At 42.9% G+C, this 24,892-nt stretch overlaps 1 protein-coding gene across 9 annotated transcripts in view; it reads left to right on the forward strand.

Moving 5' to 3' along the window:
- The window catches only part of hmgxb3 (HMG box domain containing 3), a 104,523-nt gene that overhangs the window by 17,723 nt on the left and 61,908 nt on the right, over positions 1–24,892 (forward strand). For 2 of the 9 annotated variants that reach the window (XM_059650597.1, XM_059650596.1), the window contains 2 exons: positions 15,259–15,415; positions 20,379–20,553. In XM_059650597.1, the coding sequence (XP_059506580.1) occupies positions 15,267–15,415; positions 20,379–20,553 (324 nt within the window). In that variant the 5' untranslated portion in view covers positions 15,259–15,266. Of the gene's footprint in view, positions 1–6,125; positions 6,316–6,346; positions 6,503–7,162; positions 7,275–15,258; positions 15,416–20,378; positions 20,554–24,892 lie in introns of those variants that run through there. The other 7 variants (XM_048543847.2, XM_048543845.2, XM_059650598.1 and 4 more) reach the window with 7 other exon arrangements.

A 24,892-nucleotide genomic window follows, 5' to 3' on the forward strand; every position in this document is an offset into this window, starting at 1 on the left:
ACTGCAGATAGGGCATTAAATATACATGAAACAAATATCTGCAGATGCTGGAAACCTGAAACAACAACAGAAATTGTTAGAAACTGAGAACAACAGCATTTGTGGCGAGAAAGCAGAATTAATCTTTTGAGTCCAATGACTGTTCTTCAGAACAGAAGTATCAACAGACTCATTTTATTCTGCTTTCTCCCCACAGTTGCTGTCAAACCTACTGAGTTTCTCCAGCAATTTTGAGTAAATGTACATGTTCAGGATAGCATTTTGGTGCAATGCAAGACTCAATTTCATAATCCATTTAGGGCATACAACTTTAATTATTATTTTGGCCACAGGTTATTTTATTGAGGAAGGTAAAATACAGTAAGTTGCATTCCTAAAAATTGAAAATTTAAGTAATATACAAAATGACCAGCGGAATCAACAATAAAACTGGAGTTAACATCTGTAGAGCCTTCCTTATTAAAAACAAACGTTAAAACATTACATTCTGAAAGATGAAATGTTTTACATTGCTAAATTTCTATATTGATTGTGCTGATAAATGAATTAGCTCGCTTTAATTCTGAAAAATTATTATTACATAGTATCCTGCTCCTTTTGGTTGCTGCTGATTCCCTCCCATGACCATCTGATTTGCAGTCTCTTGCTTTCAATAACTTCCTGCCTTGCAGATTCTTTCCCCATTGATATCTGATTTATGGCGTCAGCCCATATAAGACCATGAGACCATAAGACACAGTAGCAGAAATTAGGTCATTTGGCCCATTGAGTCTGCTCCACCATTCAATCATGGCTGATAAGTTCCTCAACCCTATTTCTCCTGCTTTCTCCCCGTCATCCTTGATAATCAAGAACCTAGCTATCTGTCTTAAATGTACTCAGTGACCTGGCCTCCACAGCCTTCTGTGGCAGTCAATTCCATTGATTCACCATTCTCTGGTTGAAGAAGTTTCTCCTTATCTCCATTCTAAAAGATCTTTCCTTTACTCTAAGGTTGTATCCTCGGGTCCTACCAATGGAAGCATCTTCCCAATGTTCATTTTGCCCAGGCCATTAAGTATTCTGAAAGTTTCAATTAGATCCCCCCTCATCCTTCTAAACTCCAATGAGTACAGTCCCAGAGACGTCAAACGTTCCTCATATGTTAAGCTTTATAGTATGTCCAGCTGACAAGAGTCTCAATTTCATAATTCAACTGAAAGGTGACATCTTCATCCACATTCACTGGTATCAGCTTTGGATTTTTGTCCTCAAGTCCTGGAGCTTGACTTAAAAAGACAACTTAATACATCTGCGACAGAATGCTGGAGAATCTCGGCAAGTTCGAGGACATCTTGGAGAGAGAAACAGAGTCAGTGTTTTGAGTCTGGTACGCCCCTTCAGAACTGGAGAATCTGGGAATTTGATTCAAAGTGAAAATTCAACAAATATATTTTTCCTAATTTTAGAGTTGAAGTCAGATTCAGACTTAAGGCAGAAAGTTTTAATGGGGATTAAAGGAGAAATTGTTTCACCTACAGTCCGGTGGATTTTTGGAACTTCCTGTCTAAAATAGTGGTCGAAGCAGGAACCATTATAACATTGATGAAGTATATTGATGACTACTTTAAGTGCCATCGTATTCAAGACTTTGGGTCAACTGCCGGAAAATGGGATAACAGTAGATTGGTGCTTGATGATCAGCATGGACATGATAGGCCAAAGGGCCTATTTCTATGCTGTAGTACTTTATGCCTATGAAACACTGCCTGCCATACTGTGCAGGATGAGTGTCCAATACAATACATCAAAACAGAGTGCCTGCTGTGATCCCAAATCTTCCCATCCAAGAGCCACATCACTCATTCAGCTTCTCACTACTTTCAGAACAATATTATTACATTTCTATGATAGATGAAGAAAATCACTGCTGGTGATAGTGTTGAACTTATGTACCTCAGAAAACGAATATTTCTGAGTGTATTAATGGCACAATTGTCATTTAAAGTGTCTTTACTAAATATTTCATAAGTCCTGTACTCTTAAAAATTCATAATTTGTATTATTATTTAGCTGGGAGTTCATTCATTGCTAAACCGTTTGAAAATGTGTACCTCAGAGATCAACAGGACCATGATCAGATGGGCCAATGGGCTGAGGAATGACAGATGAAGTTTAATTGAGATAAATGTGAGGTGCTGCATTTTGGACAGGCATATCAGGGCAGGACTTATACACTTAATGATAAGGTGTTGGGGAGTGTTACTGAACAGAGAGACCGTGAAGTACAGTTTCATAGTTCCTTGAAAGTAAAAACAGAGGTAGACAAGATATTAAAGAAGGCATTTGGTATGCTTGCCTTTATTGGTCAGTGCATTGAGTATAAGAGTTGAGAGGTCATGTTGCAACTGTACAGGACATTGGTCGGGCCACTTCTGGAATATTGCAATCATTTCTGGTCGCCCTGCTATTGGAAGGATGTTGTGAAATGTGAAAGGGTTCAGAAAAGATTTACAAGCATGTTAACAAGATTAGCGGCTTTGACCAATAGGGATGAAAATGAATAGGCTGGGGCTATTTTCTTTCGAAGTTTATAAAATAGTGGGAGGCACTGACAGGGTCAATAGCCAGGTCTTTTCCCCAGGGTGGGGGAGTCCAGAAGTAGAGCCCATAGATTTAAGGTGAGAAGGGAAAGATTTAAAAAGGACCTAAGGGGCAACTTTCTCACACAGAGGGTGGTGAGTGTATGGAACGAGCTAGAAGGAAGTGGTGGAAGCTGGTCTAATTACAACATTTAAAAGGCTTCTGAGTGGGTATATGAAAAGAAAGTGTTTACAGGGATGTGGGCCAAATGCTGGCAAATGGCACTAGATTAATTTAAGATATCTGGCTGGCATGGACGAGTTGGAACGAAACATGTGTTTCTATACTGTTCAGCTCTATGATGCCATGTGTCTTTGAATCAAAAAAATGTTTTGGATTACTCTGCTAGCAATGGCTGACAGACTGTTGTCTACAGAAATCTCCTAGGGCATTTGTCAAATAATCTCAACAGTGAACAAAACAGAGGTAGGCAAAAGGAAGGGGAAAGAAATTGACAAGTTACCTGCTTTATACAAATTAGCAAAATTTATACTCTTAAGGTTTTGGTTACAAACGTCTCAATTAGAATAGAAAATGCTGCACAAACTAGCTGCATTTACCAACTTCACAAACCAGAGATTGCCTGGTCTGGAGCGCAGGCCCTATGAAGAAAGGCTGAGGGACTTGGGTCTGTTCTCATTGGAGAGAAGGTGGCTAAGAGGGGATTTAATAGAGACATACAAGATGATCAAAGGATTAGATAGGGTGGACAGTGAGAGTCTTTTTCCGAGGCTGATGACTTCAGCTTGTACAAGGGGGCATAGCTACAAATTGAGGGGTGATAGATTTAAGACAGATGTCAGACGCAGGTTCTTTACTCAGAGAGTGGTAAGGGCGTCAAACGCCATGCCTGCCAATGTAGTCAACTCAGCCACATTACGGGCATTTAAACAGTCCTTGGATAAGCATATGAATAATGATGGGATAGTGTAGGGTGAGGGGCTTAGCTTAGTTCACAGGTCGGCACAACATCGAGGGCCAAAGGGCCTGTTCTGCGCTGTATTGTTCTATGTTCTACATTGGTACTTGTGACTTTTGTCTGATTAGACGGAATGCCAATTGATAACAGATCGGTTTTCTAAACTATTTCAGCTACATTTTTTAAATTAATTCATGCAATGAGGGTGTCACTGTCTAGCCGAGTACTTCCAGAAACATAGCAGGCCAGGTAGCATCAGAGGAGCAGGAACTTCGATGTTTCAGGTCAGGACCCCTCTTCAGAGCGTCCTGATCCAAAATGTCAACTTTCCTGATCCTCTGATGCTGCCCGGCCTGTTGTGTTCCTCCAGCTCCACAGTACGTTGTCCCTGACTCCAGCATCTGCAGTTCTCATTATCTCCTAGACCAGTATTTATTGCTCATTGGACAGTTAATAGTGAACCACATTGTTGTGAGTCTGGAGTCACATGTAGGCCACACCAGACAAGGGCAGCAGATTTCCTTCTCTGAAGGACATTAGCAAACCAGATTTTGTTTTTCTGACAATGAACTGGTGCAGACAGAATGGTCATCATTAGACTCTAAGTTCCAGATTACTATTGACTTCAAATTCCACCATGACAGGATTCAAACTCAGTTCCCCAGAACATTATCTGCATTTCTAGATAATACCACTAGGTTATCACCCACCCTATATTAATACCATATAGTTTTTATAAAGTCCTGTTGGAGACTGAGTTTTATAAACCAAGTGTCAATCTACATAAAATACTTTTTAAAAAACCACGTTAATACTAAACCTTTTGATTTGAGTGGTTGTTTGCCTTTATTGCTATTGCCAAATTATGTTGTTTTTTCCTACTGCAGTGTTCATCTGATGCTCAGTCACTAACTGAGCTCAAATGGATAGAAGACATTTTTTCCTTACATTTAAAAAGGTGCAAGGGTGCAGGGTGGGTCAGAAAGGAGAATTAGCAAGGTACGCACAAACATTTGTACTTTCATCACTAATTTGCAGATGAGGACCGAGAGATTTGTGTATCGAATTGTGCAGGCTGTGCGCCAAGAAGGTGTTGCTTTGTTCTGGCTCAGATGCTACTTTCACCTGCCTCTTTATGTTATTGTTGCTGTTGCTATAACCAAATCAGCAGTAGCTGGTACAGCCAGAGATGTGGGGCCTTTCGCTGCTGTGCTGGGAAATAAGGTGGAAGGAACCAGACAGTCAACTAAATTGGGGTTGGTGTTGCTGATGTCCAGGAAAAGACTGGATTTTAATTAGTCATACAGCACAGAAACAGACCCTTTAGTCCTACTTGTGTGTGTCAACCTGACATCCTAATGTGACCTAGTCCCAAATGCCAGCACTGTAAACTCTTTATATTTACATACCCTTTAAATGTACTTGTACCCACCTCCACCACTTATTTTGGCACCACCCTCTGTGTGAAAAAGTTACCCCTCCGGTCCTTTTTAAATCTTTCCCTTCTAACCTTAACCTACACCTTTTAGTTTAGTTTTAGTTCCCCATCCTTGGGGAACGACGTTACATGTTCACTCTATCCATGTCCCACATGATTTTATAAACCCCTATAAAATCACCTTTTAGCCTCTGATGCTGCAGGGATTTGGAGCAGGAACTGAAGCCTTACAAGACAGTGGTCACTTCAAAAGCTTCCTTGGGCTGCTACCACTGCTGGAAACCCGTTTCGTGTTATTTGGTACAGACCCACTACTCCTGTGGATGTGCAATCACTGTAATAAACATGGTACAAGTAGAGAAACAAGTCCGTTCCTCTTTTGGCAACGGGGGGGGGGGGGGGGGGGTTGGGTTTTTTTAAAGAAGTACCAGTCAGGGCCAGACCATGTGAGAATCAGACTGTCTGAGATAAAAGTAGATGAGGAGATGCCACAGTCACGTTTTGAAGGGGGTGGGTGAGAGAGAAGACAGAAATTTACTTTAAAAGCGGGCCAAAGTGAGGCTTTGCAGCTCAATCCACACACAGTCTCCAAGACAAAGCCCGGCGACTTACTGTCCGCAAACAGGAACAGAAATCGCCAGAGACACTATAGAGTGAGAGAAGAACAGGGTTAATGTTCCGAGTCCAGTGACTCCCCTCCCTCAGAACTCGGGCCTTGTTCCTGTCTCTGCAGCTGCTCCCAGACCTGCTGAATTTATCCAACGCCTTGTTTCAGATTTTCAGCATTCTCGGTACTTTGTTTTGATTTGCATTATTGTTTGGTGTCCGGGCCAACATCCCCAAAGAGTTGGAGTGAAGAAAAATAGGTGACTCGGCGCACTCTATTCGCACCAACGCTTCAAACGAGCGCGACATGACTCGTGGCAATCTCCGGGTCGCCCGCCCCCGCGGACTGGATGACTCACTGCGCCGTCCAGGCAGTGCAGCGCAGCGCAATGCTCCAGACCCGAGCCACTTGCTGTTTGAACGCTCCTTCCATGCCCCGCATGTATTTTACTCGCCGTCGATCACGTTGCTGTTGGCAGCCGCCGACCTTCACCAAAATGGCGTCGTTGGTCCAGCACCTAGTGAGGGTTGCGTTTGCGCATACCGGAAGGCTCTCGGCCGCCGTTACGTCGCGTCTCCACGTGCCTAATACGGTTGCTGGGATTGGCTGATCCGCGACCGGGGCCGATTGACGACCTGATCGGATTGGAGAAATCCGACGTAGCAACGGCGCCATTTTGCCTGAGGGAGGCGACGAACTGGAATTGATAAAATCGCCAGGTTCGTCCCGGTAAGAGAAAATAAAACACCGCAGCGGCGGAGGCAGAGTGCGCGACGGGCGGCGACGGCCGCCGCTTTGGGTTTGGGGCGTGGTGGCAGCTTGCCGCGGCGGGTGCTTTGAGGTTTTACCCCCCTCCCCCCCTCGTGTGGGCAGCGTTGGCAGAGACACAGGACAATAAGACTGCAGCTCATTGGCCGTGAGTATGTGAGCAGCAGAGAGCCCGAACCTGCTGGGATCAGTGCGGAGGTGGAGGTGGGAGCGGGGAGGAGTGTCTTTCATGGGGAGGTGGGTGTAGAGGGGCGAGGAGGAGGAGGTCGGCTAGGCAGAGCGGCCGGAGCTTGGTGGGGGAGGGGGGGTGGTGAAGTGATGTAGAGCGGAGCGGATGGTGTTGTCGGTGAGAAGTTAGAGGGGCGGAGAGATGGGGGAGTAGGCGTGGAGGAGGGATTAAGTGAGGTAGCATGGGTAGGGGAGTAGGGTAAATGGGGAAGCGGAGGTGAAGTGGATTCGGGGGGCAGTGGGTAAATAAGGGGGGAAAGTGGAGTAGGAGGGGCAGTGGGTAAATGTGAGGAGATGGAGGTGAGGTTGGGTACGGGGGCAATGGGCAGTAGGTAAATAGGGGGTAGGCAAAGGGAGAACAAGCAAGGAGGGCAATGTATTGGAGGACAGAGGGCGAAGGCAGAGTTGGGGAGCACGGGGTTTGAGGGAGCCAGCAAAGTGGGAAAAGAAAGGTAAAAGAAGGGTAGGTGGTGGGCAGAACAGAAGAGGTGGGGAGCAGGCGAAGAGAAGTGACAGCAGGATTAGGGAAGGGCAGACAAAGCAGAAGAACAGAGAGGGTGATGGGGCAAGTGGAGGGAATAAGTGGGATGGGAGATGAAGAAGGCAGGAAGGGAGTGAGTGAAAGGAGATTGTTCTCGGGTGCCAGTATTTAGACAGTCTGGACTGAAGAGAGTTGTATTCAGAAATGGTTGGTATGTCAAAGACTTTTACTAAATGAGATCTTCATTATTAATGAAAATTTATTATTTATAACTAGCTGTGCCCCTGGTCAAGTTGTTACAGTGTATCAAAGTGACTGGAAAATTGATCACATATTTCCTGTCATCAAAAACCTGCATACATTCAGTCTAGTCAATTGCTACATCATCAGCTTACAATTTCTTGCAACTCACTTGGTAGTGCACTGAAAATGCAGCCACTACAAGTCCATCCCCCAACAGGGTAGTTTGAGGGCTCTCAGCTATTGAAAGAAACCCTGAACTGTAGCCATCCACCACTCTGCTCTGCCTAGTTGACATCATCCTCACTTTGAACAACTTCTCCTTTAACTCTGCCTCACTTTTTTCAGGTTAAAGGTGTGGCCGTGGGTGTCCAGTTAGTCCTATTCTGGTCTGTCACCACAATTCTTTTACCGGTGCACTGATGACATGATCAGTGCTGCTTCTCTCTCTCTCTCGTCCAGAATTGGAAAAAAATTATCAAGTTTGCTTCGAATTTTCATCCTGCTCACAACTTCCCTAGGTCCATCTCAGACTCCTCCCTTTCCTTCCCTGACAACTCTGCTTGGGATAGACTGGCACTGACTTTCAATGCAATCCACAGTTGGCTTGACTATACTGCTTCACACCTTGCTTCCTGTAGGGACTCCATTCTATTCTCCCACTTTTGTTCTTTCAAAACAGTCCTGATAATGCCACCTGTCTTGGAAGCCTCAAATGTCCACCTTTTCCTTCAATGGAGGATTTCCTGCTGCTATGGTTGACAGCCCTTGGCTGTGTACAACCCATTTCCTACACTTGTCCTCACCCCTTTCCTTTTTTTATTCCACAACAGTGATAGAGTCAGTCTGGCCCTCACTTTCTACTGCGCCAGCATCCGCTTTCAAAAGATCATTACCTGCCATTTCTGCCACATTCAGCACGACACTACCACCAGATACACAAACCGCTCCTCTACCTTGTCAGCATTCCATAAGGACAGTTCACTCTGTGGTACCCTGGCCCACTCCTGCAGTCTGAAACATTCTCACACCCCATGATACCTCCTTGTGCATTCACAGAAGGTATAAAACTTGTCCATTTCATTCCTCCCTCCTCACTACGCAAGACCCAGGCACACCTTCCATATGAATTAGCAATTTGCCGTCACTTTATTCAATCTACCCTACTATATTTGCTGTCATAATGTACATCGGGGGAGAAAATGCAGACTGACTGACTACTTTGTTCAACACCTGCACTGCCTGATTTTTGTGATTTCCTACCATACAACATTTCCCATACAACATTTCTATCTCGGGCCTGCTGCAATGCGCTGGGGGAGCACCTCATCTTTTGCCTAGGTACATTATAGCTTCAGTTTATTTGTAAACATTGAGTTTAAACATTTGAGAATGGGAGCACCTCTTCCATTTTCATTAGCTGCCCCGCAGCCCTGGGTCCAGTTTTGTATGGGAATGCTAGCAGCACAGCCACCCATTTTCAACCATTTGCACTTTTATAAGCACCTACTCACTATTATCTCCCTCTTAGCTTATCATCAATAATCCATTTTCTTGCCTTTTTCTCCACATATTCTATTCACTCCTCTTCTGTGCTGCTAGAGATGCTGAGTTTTCTAGAGCTTTCTATTTTTATTTCAGTATCTGGAAAGTTGTCCACACTGCTATCGAGTGACTCTTGCTTGGCAATAATCCATTTTCTGATTCTCATTCTGGATCCTGTCCGAGTCACCATACTCCTTGCCTCGTTACAACTTTGGCCCAAGAACTGAAAACGCTGAATTCTGGTAGTGAAGTGAGAGTGACTGCTTGAGAACAAAAGAGTTATCTATGTGATTGTGGCACAAAGACACCGTTTAATTTAGTAGAAATTGGTGGATAAAACCTTTAAGCTGGGTGCCATCTAGGACAAAACATTATTGTCATGGAGACCAAGGAACTTAGCTGTGCGATATTTTTGTGGCCACAGTACTAGGCTGAACTGTCGCATTACTTCGCCCACCACTTACTCCCCTCAATAAAATCAGAATGGAGAGTGTTCACTGATTATAAAGCATTCAGTACCATTCACAGTGCCTCAGCCACTGAGCTGGTCGGACCTTATATGCAGAAAGATCTGTACAATATTCATGCTTGCACTGATTAGTGGCAAGTACCAATTATGCAACACAACTGCCAGGCAATAGCTATCTCCAACAAGTGATAATCCAGCCATATCTCTTTGACAATTAATAACATTATCATCGATGCATTCTCTACATCAATCTCTGAGGAATTATCTCTGAGGAACTGACCTGGAGCATTCATATAAACGTTGCAGTTAAGTATCTGGAGATTCTGTGGCAAGCTACTCATTTTCTGACTTCCTAAAGCCTTTACCTGCCCTACCAACAAAACGTAAGTTAGGAATGTGATGGACTACTCTCCAATTAGTGAATACATTTCCAACAATGCTCCATTTGTCACATCATCCAGGACAGATCTGCTCACTTGATTGACACCTCATCCATAACCATTGGTGCAAAACCCTGGTAATGTGTATCATCTACGAGACATACTGCAATAGTTTACTTTGACAGCACATTCTAGATCCACAAGCTCTGAAACAAGAGCTGCAAATGTATGGAGACACTCTCATCATCCAAGTTCCTCTTTACGCCACACACCACTTAATTTGGAAATATGTCATTATTCTTTTAATGTCACTGGATCAAAATGCTGAATTGCCTGCTTAACAGCACTATGGGTGCAATTATTTCCCATGGGCTGCAGCAGTTCAAGAAGACATTATTACAACCTTTTTAGAGGGCATTTAAGGGTGAGCAGTCAGCCAGTGACCACCCCAAACCTGTGAAAGGATAAAAAGTAACAAAAATCGCTTTTCAATTAGGGATTGCCTGGAAAAAGGCATGAGCTTCAAAGATGCAGATTCCGTTATACAATCACCTCTCTCTGAATCCCATCGTAGACAGGGCATTAATTTGAGCAATGTAAATTAATGCATAGTTCATATCCATGCCCTGTTTTACTCGTCATCATTAACTAAAGAGTATCTGCATACATCACAGCTTAGAATGGCAACTGCTTTGCCCAAAACTGCAAGAAATTACAGAGGGTTGTGAATGCAGCCCAGTCCATCACAAAAACCAACCTTCCTTCCATTGACTGTCTACTCTTCCTGCTACTTAAGGAAAGCAGCCAACATAATCAAGCTTTTCCCACCTTAGTTATATTCTCTTCCACCTGCTTGCGTTGGCAAAATATACAAAAGTTTGAAAGCATGTACCAACAGATTCAAGAATGGCTTTTTCCCTGCTGTTATTAGCTTTTTGAACAGACCTGTCAAATGGTGGAGTTGATCTTTCTCTACACCTTCACCAGTTTGAGACACTTGTTCCTATCTCGCAAACGGAATGTAAAGTTCCACCAGTTCATGATCACTGCCCCCCAGAGGATCCTTAATTGTGAGACCACCTATTAATCCTACCTCATGGCATATTACGAGATCTAAAATAGCCTATTACTGAATAATCATTGATGCATTCCACAAATTTGTCTTCCATGTCATCATATCCATTTCAATTGCCCAAACAAAATGCAGATTAAAATCACCCATGCACTGCTCTTCTTACATGTGTCATTCTTTCTTGATTTGTGTTTTGTGCTGTAGCCAGGGAACTCTTCAGGTGCCAGTAGACAACTCCTGTTTGTGACTTCTTTTCCTTGCTTTCTTTATTTCCACTCAAATTGATTCAACATCACAATCTGTTGCATCTATTTGACAGTCACCAGCACACTAAAACCCTCCTTTATTATCACAGCTTGCCTACTTCCTTTTCCATTTTGCCCGTTGTTCTGAATGTTGAACTCTCATTGTTGAGTTTGCTGCAGCTACTTCTGTCCAATAGTTCGCAAGCCATCTTATTTATTGCTATCTAGAACATAGAACATTGTGCCATAAAATCGTCTAGCCTTTGCAAAAGTGACTTATCTATTCAGGTAAAGATCCTGAAGATTTGATATTTTACCATTATTACATATTTGAATTGAGACTCGCAGGCTGTCCAAAACTCCAGGCCAAGGACTTTAAGATCTAGCTTTTTTTCTTTGTTTAGGATCTGGATTTTCTTTTTTGTTTCCCTTTGGCACTTTTTCTTTTATTTCTGTTGTTGCTTTGTTTTAATTATGGTTTTGTAACCAGGTTGGCGCTAATGAATGGTGACTTTGTGCACTTTTCACTGTACTCCTGTATCCCTAAACTTTCAGTACATATAACAATAATTCTATTGCATTTTCTTGCATATATTCCACTCACCTCCTACCACTTGCTATGATGCTTTGATTATCGATGGCCTCTTCACTAGAACAAACTCACTAATCACCCTGCCGTACATCAAGGACATTTCAGAGATGGCCGCAAAACTACTCAGACCTCTAGTGTCAGGGTAGCCCACAAACTAACAACTACCCTACAACAGCTACTGATGAAAGTAAAGGATCCCCATACTCAAATCCAGCAAACCTAGTGTAATGTACAAATACCACACAAGGACTGTGAGAAACACTGCATAGGCCAAACTGGAGAAAATTGACAATATGAATACGCGAACACCAACTGGCCACCAAGAGACACGACTGATTCTCACTTATCTCACTATGCATTCACAACAAAGGACACAAATTCGACTGGGCCAACACATACGTAATTGCACAAGCCAAACAGACATGCCAGGGAATTCCTGGAAGCCTGGTATTCTAGCTGAAACTCCCTCAACAAACACATTGAATTAGACCCTGTGTACAAACCACTGAGAAGCAGAACTGGAAGTGGTATCAAACACCCCAACAAACTGACACACATAAATAACAAGCATGACACAACACCAACACTTAACAGGTGCACTGACGATGTCACCAAGTGGGGTGATGAAATTTTTGCAATCAAACCCACCAGCTCAGTGAGCACATCGACAACCTCCACCTCTTCACTACCTTCCATATCCCTCTTCCCCACTAATTAGTTCAATGCTCGGGTGTTACGATACAGCAATGTGATTCACCAGGACACTAGTCTCAAATAGTCTCAATATAGTTCATATAATGGAAGACCTCCCTCCCTTTCCATGACTGATGCCAGAACCTCATGAATAAAAATGCATATCTCTCACATGACTGAGCCAAGCAATTATCCCCTTAAGTTTATCCATCCTTTGCCAATTTGCATGTGCCTTGTAGTAATCTGGTCTGCTTTCAAATTTAATACCGAATGGTTCATAATACCCGAGCGCAGCCTCTTTCCTGATCCTACCTCTGCCTTTAGAGCTTAACCAGATCAGCTATTATTATTGAATGACAGAACAGACTCAAAAGGACCAAGAGTCCTATTTCTTCTAATTCAAATGTACATATGCATGTACTTTAACAGTAACAATTTTGCATCTGAGTCACAAAATCAAAAACCAGAAGAACTGCAGATGCTGGAAACACTCAGCAGGTCTGGCCACAAACATGAAGAAAATATCAGAGTTAACGTTTTGGGTCTGGCGACCCTTCTTCAGAAGTGTTGGTGTTCTGTCCCGCTTGTTATTTGTAAGCCTCAGCAGTTCTGAGGAAGAGTCACTAAACTCAAAACAGTAACTCTGATTTTTTTCTTAGCCAATGCTGCCAGACCTGCTGATCTGAGTCACAAAGTTGTCCATGCAAATCTAAATGCAGAGGCTTGAGCAGGCAGTCCAGATTAATACTTTAATATTCTTTCAGTACTGTGCTATCCTGTCAAAGATGATGTATTTTTAATGAAATCTTAAAGGTGATTTCCTTCAGATGTGTATATGAAGATTCCATGCCACTATATCAAGATAATTAATGGAGTTTTCAATAATGAGCCAACTGATATTTATAACTTACTGATATTTTCAGGAAGCAGATTATCTGGTAGATTATGTTGTCATCTGAAATGCCTGATAAGTGGGGGTCTGTATTGAATACAGTGCTTCAATATTCTAATGTCTTACCTTGCTTCAGAAGATTAGGCATGTGCTTCAGGTCCTGGCTCAATTAGATTTCTTGTTAACATAAATCCGTTTGTCTGCGTCTCTCTCTCTCTCTCTCTCTCATTTCACAATCAGTGTAGAAGCGTACGTGTTCACGTGTTGTTACCCCATTCATTGTACTCAATGTTAGATGAACCTTTTGGATTATTGCATTATCTGTGACAGTTTTCCTCCAAAGTTAAAAATTTGGAAGAAAAAAGAGCACAAAAGACCTGTTTTACCTTTTTCCTGTGTGTGTCTAAAAGGATATCTTAAAATGATTGGCTTTGTGTATGTGTGTGTGTGTGTGTGTGTGTGTGTGTGTGTGTGTGTGTTGACACAGAACAGAGAGGAAGAAATGGTCGGGTATGGAAATGTTGTCTTTATTTATTAAGATGACCCACGAGCTTGTCAAAAGTATCATCGTATCTAAATGTTGCATCTTTGGATGCTACTTTGCTTGATTCACTGAACCTGCGTATTAAGGCATCACGAACTCCTGCAGTTCCCCACCAATGTGTAACCTTCTGAAATCATACTTAAATTAAGCATTTAAGAAAGTGTTACATCACATCTTTAGAGTGGACAGCCAGAGATCTTTTCCTAGGGTGGAGGTAGTATTATGAGGGTGCATAGTTTTAAAATGAGTGGAGGTAGGTTCTTTACTGAGGGTGGTAGGGCGTGGAATGCATTGCTAGATTGGGTAGTGAAGTTGGCCTCCGGGCATTTAAGCAGCTATTAGATGGGTGTATGGATGATAGTATAAGGTAGTGGTAGAGATTAGATACACCTAAGGCTTAGAGTAGAAGTTTGGCAGAACATTGTGGGTCAAAGGGCCTGTGCTGTGCTGTCCAGTTCTATGTTCTGTTAATTTTATCTGTGCATCAATGTGTAATACTCAATCAATTTTACCCCTCATTTGTTGAATAACAAAATAAATCTACCGTCACTCTGTGCGATTAGCTTTGAGGCTTTCATATGCTGAAGCCCTGATAGGCATGTGTTGATCTTACTGGATAGTTGAGAATTCATTGAAATTAGTTTGAAACTAATCAACAGTTGGACTACATTTTTAAGCCTATAGGAAATAGGATCAGGAGTAGACTGCTCAGCCCCTTGAGCCTGCTCTGCTGTTCTAAAGACTGTCAGAAGTCACACAATACCAGGTTATAGTCCAACAGGTTTATTTAAAATCATAAGCTTTCGGAACACTGTTCCTTCAAGAAGTGACCTCACCACTTCAGCTGATGAAGGAGCAGTACTGTGAAAGCTTGTGATTTAAGATAAACCTGTTGAACTATAACCTGGTGTCATGTGACTTCTGACTGTCCATCCCAGTCCAATACCAGCTGCTCCATATCATACAATTCAGTAGGATTATAGCTGATCTGATATTCCTCATGTTCACTTCCTTTCCCTTTCCCCATATCCCTTGATTCCCATCCTGATCAAGAATCTATCACAGCCTTAAATATATACATATACTGTGCCCTCTATTTGTCTCTTTGGCAACGAGTTCCAAAGGCTGTCAGCACTCCGAAGAAATTCCTCCTGTTCTGTTAAAGTGGTGTGCCTTAATTCTGAGGCAGTTACCCACTGGCCGTAGGCTTTCCCATGAGAGGAAACATCCTCTCACATTTATTTTGTCAAGCCCATTAAAAATTCATGTTTCAATGACTGTAGACCAACACTGAATAAGTCACAAAGTTTCCATGTCTCATTCTCTCTATTTAAAAAACTGCAAGAAGCTGTACGACTTGTACAGTCTCTCAATTGCCCTTAGATTATTCTGACTTGATTTAGAGCCTGAAAACACATAAAGATTCATATCCAAATTGTTTGGTTTTGCATTGCATCTATTAAGTAGTGATATACAATTTTCAAATGGTTGCATTTCAGTTTAATTTTTTGTGTCCTCTTTAGCATAAGGAATGGACGCCCCATATGATGGAGCAGAGATAACATTGGTAACTGAAGAAATTGAAGGCTGTTACAGCTGCTCAAAAAATTTTCCACCTAAAAAGAAAAAGAAATGGAAAGATCAAAGTGAGGATGGAGGTAAAAAAAGCAAGAAGCCCAGGTAAAGACCAATTCTTTATCATCCAGGACATGCTATTTATCTAAAAGCTCAAGCGGGCTTAAATGATCAAGTTTAACCTAGAGGCCATACCTCAGTCATCCCATTTGTGTATTTATTGGATTGATTCTAGTGATTGGAAGTAATGTAGCTGCAGATTTTCTTTGTGGCGCACCAGCATTTGGACCTGCAATTCTGATGATATGCTTATCTAGATGATTAGGATTGCTTGAGATCTCCCCTGATAACTACTATGCCACAAATCAGGTTTTGGGAATTTTGGAGAAGCGTAGTATTAGAATGGAGCTGACACCAATCAGTTCATCACATCTGTTGAGACCTCAACACTGAACATATGTTGAAGCTTAAACTGATGTTTAAATTATTCTAATTAGAGAATACAAAACCTAAACAGAATTACTTATTGAGCTCCAACAAACGTAGTGTCAAGATTTTAAAGCCCGACCTTCAGAATGGGGTCACTGCCATTAGAGAGGTGAATTGATGGATATGTTAAGATTGTATTCAGGATGAGATTTTAGCGTTATCAGGGGAGACCACATGACATGGTCCTTGCAATGTTAGACCCAACCAGGGTTCAGGACCTGACAAGCTTTGGAAAATTAAAAAGGATTTCGATGAGCTAAATAAGAGAACAGCGAGCATGTGTGGAAAGATTATTAAAAACAAAAATAAAATACTTTAGCAGAAAATAGAGGGTGTAGCATCAGTGATATTGGCTTATAAAAATGAAATTATTTGTAAGTCGAAAGGTTATTGGTAAGGACAAAAGAACAGAAGTCATTGAACAGCTCTTTTAGAGACCCACAATAGATGTGATGAACTGATTGGTGTCAGCTCCATTCTAATACTATGCTTCTCCAAAATTCCCAAAATCTGATTTGTGGCAATAGTACTGCAGAGTGTTCAAAAACAGAGAATATGTTGACGGATGGAGTCAGCCTTGAATGTGTTCTGTAGCATTGAATATTCATATTTCATCCAATTTACTAACAGAAATGAGGTTCTATTAGCACTTTAAAAACATGCTCTTTAGTTGTATAGTGGATTGATTATTTTTTAAATAGTGATGCCTGACTTTATTGAAATTAATCGTTTGTACAGTTCCTAAGCTCAAAACTGCCTTGATTTAGAAATATGAATTGATATATTTCCTTCCCTTATGTTTCTTCCAAAAAAATCTAAGACAAAATTTTAAATTTATTGGAGGAGCCAGGAGACTTGGTGATTTTGATATGCACGTTTTAAAATTGGAATGATGGCTTGATGGGATCCAAGCACGACAGCGGAGATAGGAACTTCAAGATGTGAAATACAGCAGCAGTGTGCATTGCTCAGTCTTTGACATAACTCAGTTATTAATTATATGATGCAAGTCCATCCAAACTCAATCTTTGACTGCTGCTGACTGGAAGATCTGGGCTAATTTTTCAGTTTATGAATCAATAAATAAATTAAATGAGCATGCCATTTCTGTCACAGACTTCATCAGTAAGTGTGTAGAGGACTGCATGCCGAAGAAGTTAATCCAAACATTTGTTAGCCAGGAGCCATAGATGAACCAGAAGATCTACTTCCTGCAGAAGTCCATGTCTGTGGTATTCAAGTTGTGTGACTGACATATATGGGAAATCGGGGTATGATCTTTGCAAAGCCATCAGGAGCACCAGAAGACAATTCCAGACTAAATTGGAGTTCCAGACTACCCTCACAAACAAAGGTCGACTGTGGCAAGGTATGCACAAGGCTGCAAAGGAAAGTCGAGTAGAATTGCTGACAACAATGTATCCATCCCCCAATAAGCTCTATGCATTCTATGCCCGCTTTGAACAGAAGGTCAGTGAAATGATGTCACCTGCCTGACAGCCTCAGATGCACCTGTACCCACAGTCACTGCTGCAGACATCATATAGGCATTCTGGAGAGTGAACCCATGGGGAATGCCTGGTCATACACTCAGATCCTGCGTGGACCAATGGGTGAGAGTATTTGCAAACATCTTTTAGCCTCTCCTTACTGCAATGTGAGGTTCCCACCTGCTTCAAGAGACCACGGTGTTCTGGTGCCAAAAAAAAAATCAGACACTGTGCCTTAATAACTACCACCTGTGGCTGTGACATCCATCGTTTGTAAAGTGCTTTGAGAGGTTAGTTATGGCACACCTCAACTCTAGCATCCCAGATTGCCTTGATCCGCCAGAATTTGCCTACTATTGCAATAGATCTGCAGTTGACTGCCATCTTCTTGGCCCTGCACTCAACCCTGGAACATCTAGATAACAAGGACACCTGCACCAGACTCCTATTTATTGACTTCAGGTCTGCCTTCAACACCATAATTTCAACCAAACTCCTCTCCAAACTCTTGATACAGAGGACTATGCTCCCGGCAATCCTACTGAATCCTCCACTTCTGACCTTTTCTTTTATTCATTCACAGAATGAGGAGTGTCGCTGGCTAGGCAGCATTTATGGCCCATCCCCAATTGCCCAGAGGGCAGTTAAGAGTCACCATGTTGCTGTGACTCTGGGTCACATGTAAGCCAGATCAGGTAAGGATGGCAGTTTCCTTTCCTGAAGGACATTAGTGAACCAGGTGGGGTTTTCCGACAATCAATGATGGATTCACAGTCGTTGTTGGATTCTTAATTCCAGATATTTATTGAATTCAAATTCCACCATCTATCATGGCGGGATTCGAACCCAGGTACCCAGAACATTATTTATGTCTCTGGATTAACAGTCCAGCAATAATACCACCAGGCCGTCGTCTGCAGTCAGCAATCAGTAAGGATAGGCGACAACAACGTCTCCGCAGTAGCAGTCAACACAGGTGCCCTGCAAGGCTTCATAGTCTGTCTCTTACTGTACTCCTTACATGCCCACGACTCTGTGACGAAATTCAGCTTCAGCTGCAGGTCCATTTACAAATTTGCTGATGGCATCACCGTAGTGAGTCAGACCTCGAACAGTGATGAGAAAGAGTACAGGAAAGAGATGGAGAGCTTAGTGGCATGGTGTAAAGACAACAATCTCTCACTCCTTGTCAGCAAAACAAAGGAACTGGTCACTGACTTCAGGAAATGAGGTGGAGAATAGGTCCCAGTCTGTAACACTGGTGCTGAAGTGGAGGTGGTCATGACCTACGTATTCGTAAGGAGATATATCACCAACTCTCTATCCTGGTCCAACCCTGTCAATTCTATGGTCAAGAAAGCACATGAAAGCTTCTACTCCTCAAGGTTAAAGAAATTCGGCATGCCCACAGTGACTCTTATTAATTTTTATAGATGTGCTGTAGAAATCTAGATGCAGCACAGCTCGGTTTGGCAACTGCACTGCCCAAGACCACCACAAGTTGTAGAGAGTTGTGAATGTAGCCCAGTTCATCACGGAAACCAACCTTCCTTTCATCGACTCCATCTACACTTTCTACTGCCTCAGGAAAGTAGCTGACATAATCAAACACTCCTCGCTCCCCTGTTATACTCTCTCCCACCCTTTTCAGTTGGGCAGAAGATACAATAATATGAAAACATATACCAATGGATCTAAGAATGGCTTCTTCCCTGCTGTTGTCAGACTTGGGTTAAACTTTCTCTGCACATGTAACACTATGTTCTGCATTCTGTTCTTTTACACTGATATACTTATGTAAGCTATGATTTGTCTGGATAGCACGTGAAACAGTACTCTTCCAGTACTATCTCAGTACATGTAACAATAATAAATCAAATCAATAGCTAGATAGCACAAGTTTAAGATAATCATATGAACAAAACAGTGTTAAAGGTTTTTTTTTATTTAATCTGTTTCTCTAATCGACCTGTTCAGCAATGTTATTACACACCTCTGGAGCAGGTGGAACTTGAACCCAGGCCTCTTGGGTCAGTGGTAGGCAAATTACCATTACACTACATTTACCAAAAACGTTATTAGGCTACTCGATTTTGGATAAGAACTATCCAAAGGAGAACTGTCTTAGCTTTTAGGGGGAAGTAGATGAGGTGGGTAGAAATTAGAGAAATGGGCCTGAGTGGACAAATCTTTCCGATAGCTAGTATAGGAATGACGAACTGAACACTGGATTCATTCTGTGATATCAAGTCCTATGACTCATTTGACTTGTGTTGAATATATCAGTACATTAAGAACTATATGGTACTTGTTGACAGTCTTATGGCTTGCTTTTGAAGTTTTATTTGCAATGTATTTGGATAAAACCCTCGTATATTAAATCTTTTCATTATTCTGACATGAAAGCGTCATCTTTATTTTTAAGTCCTGTGGCTCTTGTCACTTTCCAAGTTTATCCAGTAAGAAGCTAAGCCATAGATAGCAGTAAAATGCCCAGGTCAATCCCTAGTTTGCTGATTAAGTGAATCCTGACTGAGGCAGTGATAAGTTTGTTGCAATTAGGAGACAAAACCAAGATTCTGAAAAATCAAGATAAGACAGAAACGTTTCGGTTCATTAAAGCAGATCTTTAACAATATCTCCATATTTCTGATGAGTGTTCATTATTTTAAGAAGCATTCTAAAATTTGATTTGGTGTCAAAATCTTTTTAGTTGTGGAATATCTTCCAATATTTAATCTGGCTCCCTTTCAACAACCACAGCAACCTCTGTTTATATAATGCCTTTGATGTAATGAAATGTCCCAAAGTACCTCACAGGAAGATTTAAAAGAAAGTCTTAAAGGCGGGAAATCAAGATAGAGGGGCATGGACAGTATGCTTGAACTTGGAGACTTGACAACTGAAGATACAGCCACCAGTGGTAGAGATGTTAAAATCAGACATGTTTCAGTCACTGGCTTTGAGCAACACTGGTGTCTTGTAGAATATTTTTGGAATGACAAATTTCACTAGGTTTCTGTTCGTTTTTGTTCATGCCATTAACCTGCATGAAAACACTATATTGAACTGTTGTTTCTTTATTTCAGGCCAGCATATTTATTGTACTATTATGACACTCATTTAAAAGTGCAGCAAGACTTTCCAAATTTGCCTCGGTCCGAGATAAACAAGAAAATCAGCGAAAGCTGGAGGCGACTCAGTGTTGCTGAAAAGGGTATTTACCTTGAAAAGGCAAAGCTGGAAAAAGAAGGAATAGATCCGGTAAAAGTTTTCTCTTGTAGTTGCAATAATAGCAACAAAATACTGTGAATGCTAGAAATCTGAAATCAATAACAAAAATGCTGGAGAAACCTGGAAGGTCTAACACCATCTGTGGAGAGATGGTCAGAGTGAAAGGTTTGAATCTGATATGACTCTTCGGAACTGAATGGGGCCGGAAATTTTTTTTATGCTGTAGACGGGAATGGTGTAAATTGAACAGATGATAAGGGTGCCTAAAACAAATGATGAAAACTGTGCTAAAGGTGTAGAGGTGTGATTCGGATATAAAATAGGGGTAAACGAGAAAGAGGAAATGTGTTGCTGAAATCAACAAGACAGGAGGAGTCCTGAAGGCTATAAAGCATATGAGTGGAAAATGAGGCAGTGTTCCTCCAGCTTGCACTGAGCTTCGATGGAAATGTTGGAATGGAAACAAAATGGTTTGTTGAAATTTCAAATGACTGGAATGTTGGGCATCTTGTGACAGCCTGAGCAAAGGTGTTCTGCAAAGTGATCATCCAGCCTGTGTTTGGTCTCACCAAAGTAAAAGTGGCCATATTTGACCAGGAAGTACAGTGGACTATAGTTAAAGATATTCAAATAAACAACTGCCCCACTGCTTCGTCTGGAATGTGTTCTTTGGGTCTTTGGCAGCGAGGAGGGCAGAAGTGAAATTGTAAGTGTTTGTTGTAAGGCATCTTTGATTGCATGAGAAAGTGCTATGGGTTGGGGTGAAGAAATCTTAGGAGTGATGAGGGAGTAAAATCAGGCTGTTGCGGGAGTGTACAGTCACTGCAGATAGTGGAGGGAAGGGAGGGAAGATGCATGTGATGGTTGTATCCTGCTGGAGATGGCAGAACAATAAGGGGAACCTGTTGTTTTCTGATGAAGGGGAATTGGCGAAGGCAGAAGAACTGGAAATGGGATTGGACAAGGCTGGAGGCCCTGACAACCATGAGATAAATTCCTCATTTGAGGAAAAAGCAGGCACCTATGCAAAAAAAGTCATGATTGGACAGAGAAATTGGAAAAATGGAATGGTGTCCTTCTGGGAAGCAGGGTGTAAGGAAGTGCAGCCAAGGTTACTGGGAGTTGATGTGTTACTTGTGGGTAGCTTATCCCCAGTAAAGAAAGTTAAGTCAAGGAAGGGAAGAGAAGAATCAGAAGGACCAGGCAACTGTGAGGGAAAGTGATAGTAGGAGCTGCCGATGCTGGTGAATCTGAGACAACAAGGTGTAGAGCTGGATGAACACAGCAGGCCAAGCAGCATCAGAGGAGCAGGAAAGCCGACGTTTTGGGCCTAGACCCTTCTTCAGAAATTGGGGAGGTGGATAGAAGATGGGTAAAGGAGAAGATAGGTGGAGAGGAGACAGACAGGTCAAAGAGGAGGGTTTTGAGCCAGTAAAGGTGAGTGTAGGTGGGGAGTTAGGGAGCGGATGGGTTGGTCCAGGGAGGACGGACAGGCCAAGGAGGTGGGATGAGGCTAATAGGTAGGAGATGTGGGTGGGGCTTGAGGTGGGAGGACAGGTTGGGGAGGCAGGTACAAGCTGGGCTGGTTTTGGGATGTGGTCGGTGGAGGGGAGATTTTGAAGCTTACGAAGTCCGCATTGATTCCATTGGACTGCAGGGTTCCCAAGTGAAATATGAGATGCAGTTCCTGCAACCTTCAGGAGGCATTGTGCCAGTGCAGGAGGCCCAGAATGGACATGTCCAAGGAGTGGGAGGGAGAGTTGAAAAGGTTTATGACTGGGAGGTGCAGTTGTTTGGCGCAAACCAAGCATAGGTGTTCCGCAAAGCGGTCCCCTAGCCTCATCTTGGTTTCCCTGATGTAGAAAAGACCATATCTGAAATAGTGGATACAGTATACCACATTAGCAGTTGTGCAGGTGAACATCTGTTTGATGTGGAAGATCGTCTTAGGGCCTAGGATGGGGGTGAAGGTGTGGTATAGGGGCAGGTGCAGCACTTCCTGCGGTTGCAGAGAAAGTGCTGGGGAGGTGGGGCTGGTGGGAAGTGTGGAGCAGACAAGGGGTCACGGAGAGAGTAGGGGAAACCAAGTGGAGGCTTAGGCGGATCACTATGTGGAATACCTACGCTCGGTTTGCATCAAACAACTGCATCTCCCAGTCGCGAACCATTTCAACTCTCCCTCCCATTCCTTGGATGGCATGCCCATCCTGGGCTACCTGCAGTGCCACAGCGATGCCACCCAAAGGTTGCAGGAACAGCATCCCATATTTCTCTCGGGAACCCTGCAGTCCAATGGTATCAATGTGGACTCCTCAAGCTTCAAAATCTCCTCTTCCCCGACCGCAACCCAAAACCAGCCCAGCTCGTACCCGCCTCCCTAACCTGTCCTCCCACCTATCCAGTCCTCCTACCTCAAGCCCCACCCCCATCTCCGAACTACTTACCTCATCCTGCCCCTTGACCTGTCCGTCCTCTCCACCTATCTTCTCCTTTATCCATCTTCTATCCACCTCCCCCTTTCTCCCCATTTATTTCAGAATCCCCAATCCCTCCCCCATTTCTGAAGAAGGGTCCAGACCCAAAATGCCAGCTTTCCTGCTCCTCTGACAGTGCTTGGCCTGCTGTGTTCATCCAGTTGTACCCCTTGTTGACTGTGAGGGAAAGATGGATATCGAAAGCAAAGCTAATTCTTCTCCAATTCTAGAAGAGCAGGAAGCAGCACCGATGACATTATCAATATTCAGGAGAAGAAGTTGTTGGCAATGCCCTGAGTAGGACTGCCTCGTGGCAGGCTGATGGTGAAAGTGAAGCCACGTGGGGCCCAGGGTGTGCTAGCTAGATGGATAAAAAAACTGGCTCCGCAACAGGAGACAGAGTAGTATTGGAAGGGGCTTTCTCAAATTGGAGAACTGTGACCAGTGGTGTTCCACAGGGATCTGTGCTGAGACCACTGTTGTTTGCGATATACGTAAATAATTTGGAGGAAGGTGTAGGTGGCCTGATTAGCAAGTTTGCAGATAACACGAAGATTGGAGGAGTAGCAGATAGTGAAGGGGACTGTCAGAGATTACAGCAGAATATAGATAGATTGGAGAGTTGGGCAGATAAATGGCAGATGGAGTTCAATCCAGGCAAATGCGAAGTGATGCATTTTGGAAGATCTAATTCAAGAGCGAACTATACAGTAAATGGACAAGTCCTGGGGAAAATTGATGTACAGAGAGATCTGGGTGTTCAGGTCCATTGTTCCCTGAAAGTGGCAATGCAGGTCAGTAGGGTGGTCAAGAAGGCATACGGCATGCTTTCCTTCATCGGACAGGGTATTGAGTACAGGAGTTGGCAGGTGATGTTACGGTTGCATAAGTCTTTGGTTCAGCCCCATTTAGAGTACTGTGCACAGTTCTGGTTGCGACATTACCAAAAGGATGTGGATGCTTTGGAGAGGGTGCAGAGGAGGCTCACCAGGATGTTGCCTGGTATGGAGGGTGCTAGCTATGAAGAAAGGTTGAGTAGATTAGGATTATTTTCATTAGAAAGACAGAGATTGAGTGAGGGGGACCCTGATTGAGGTCTGCAAAATCATGAGGTGTATAGACAAGGTGGATAGCAAGAAGCTTTTTCCCCCACTGGGGGACTGAATTACTAGGGGTCATAAGTTCAAAGTGAGAGGAGGAAAGTTTATGGGAGATATGCGTGGAGAGCTCTTTACGCAGAGGGTTGAGAGTGCCTGGAATGCGTTGCGAATGGAGGTTGTAGATGCAGACACGTTACTGTCTTTTAAGGTGTATCTGGACAGGTACATGGATGGGCAGGGAGCAAAGGGATACCGTCCCTTAGAAAATAGATGGTAGGCTTAGACAGAGGATCTCGATCGGCGCAGGCTTGGAGGGCCGAAGGACCTGTTCCTGTGCTGTAATTTTCTTTGTTCTTTGAACATGGATTGTTCCATACCACACACCAGGCCTTGTTATCACATGGCTTGCTAATACAACTAACCCATTGTCAGTCATTTACAATCGTCGTTAGCATTATTCCTCCTCCGTGCCTGGCCTTTACCCGCTCCTTCGCCAGCACAACTGTTTTTTTCTCTCTCTAGTCTCCATTTCAACCTATCATTTACTCGTTCCCACATTCCCCACACCTTCGCCAGCATATACCGACGTTTTCTTAGCTACTATCAGTTCTAAAGAAGAATTACTGGAACCAAAACATTAACTCTGGTTTCTGTCCCTACATGCTGCCACAACTGCTGAGTTTTTCTATCAATTTCTGACTTTTGTTTCTGATTTCGAGCATCTGCAGTTCTTTTTTTTTAATACTTAATGATACTTGGCTGAAAACTAGTTAACATTAGAGACTGTAGCATTGC

Source organism: Stegostoma tigrinum, chromosome 13 (assembly GCF_030684315.1).
Source record: "Stegostoma tigrinum isolate sSteTig4 chromosome 13, sSteTig4.hap1, whole genome shotgun sequence".
NCBI lineage: Eukaryota > Metazoa > Chordata > Chondrichthyes > Orectolobiformes > Stegostomatidae > Stegostoma > Stegostoma tigrinum.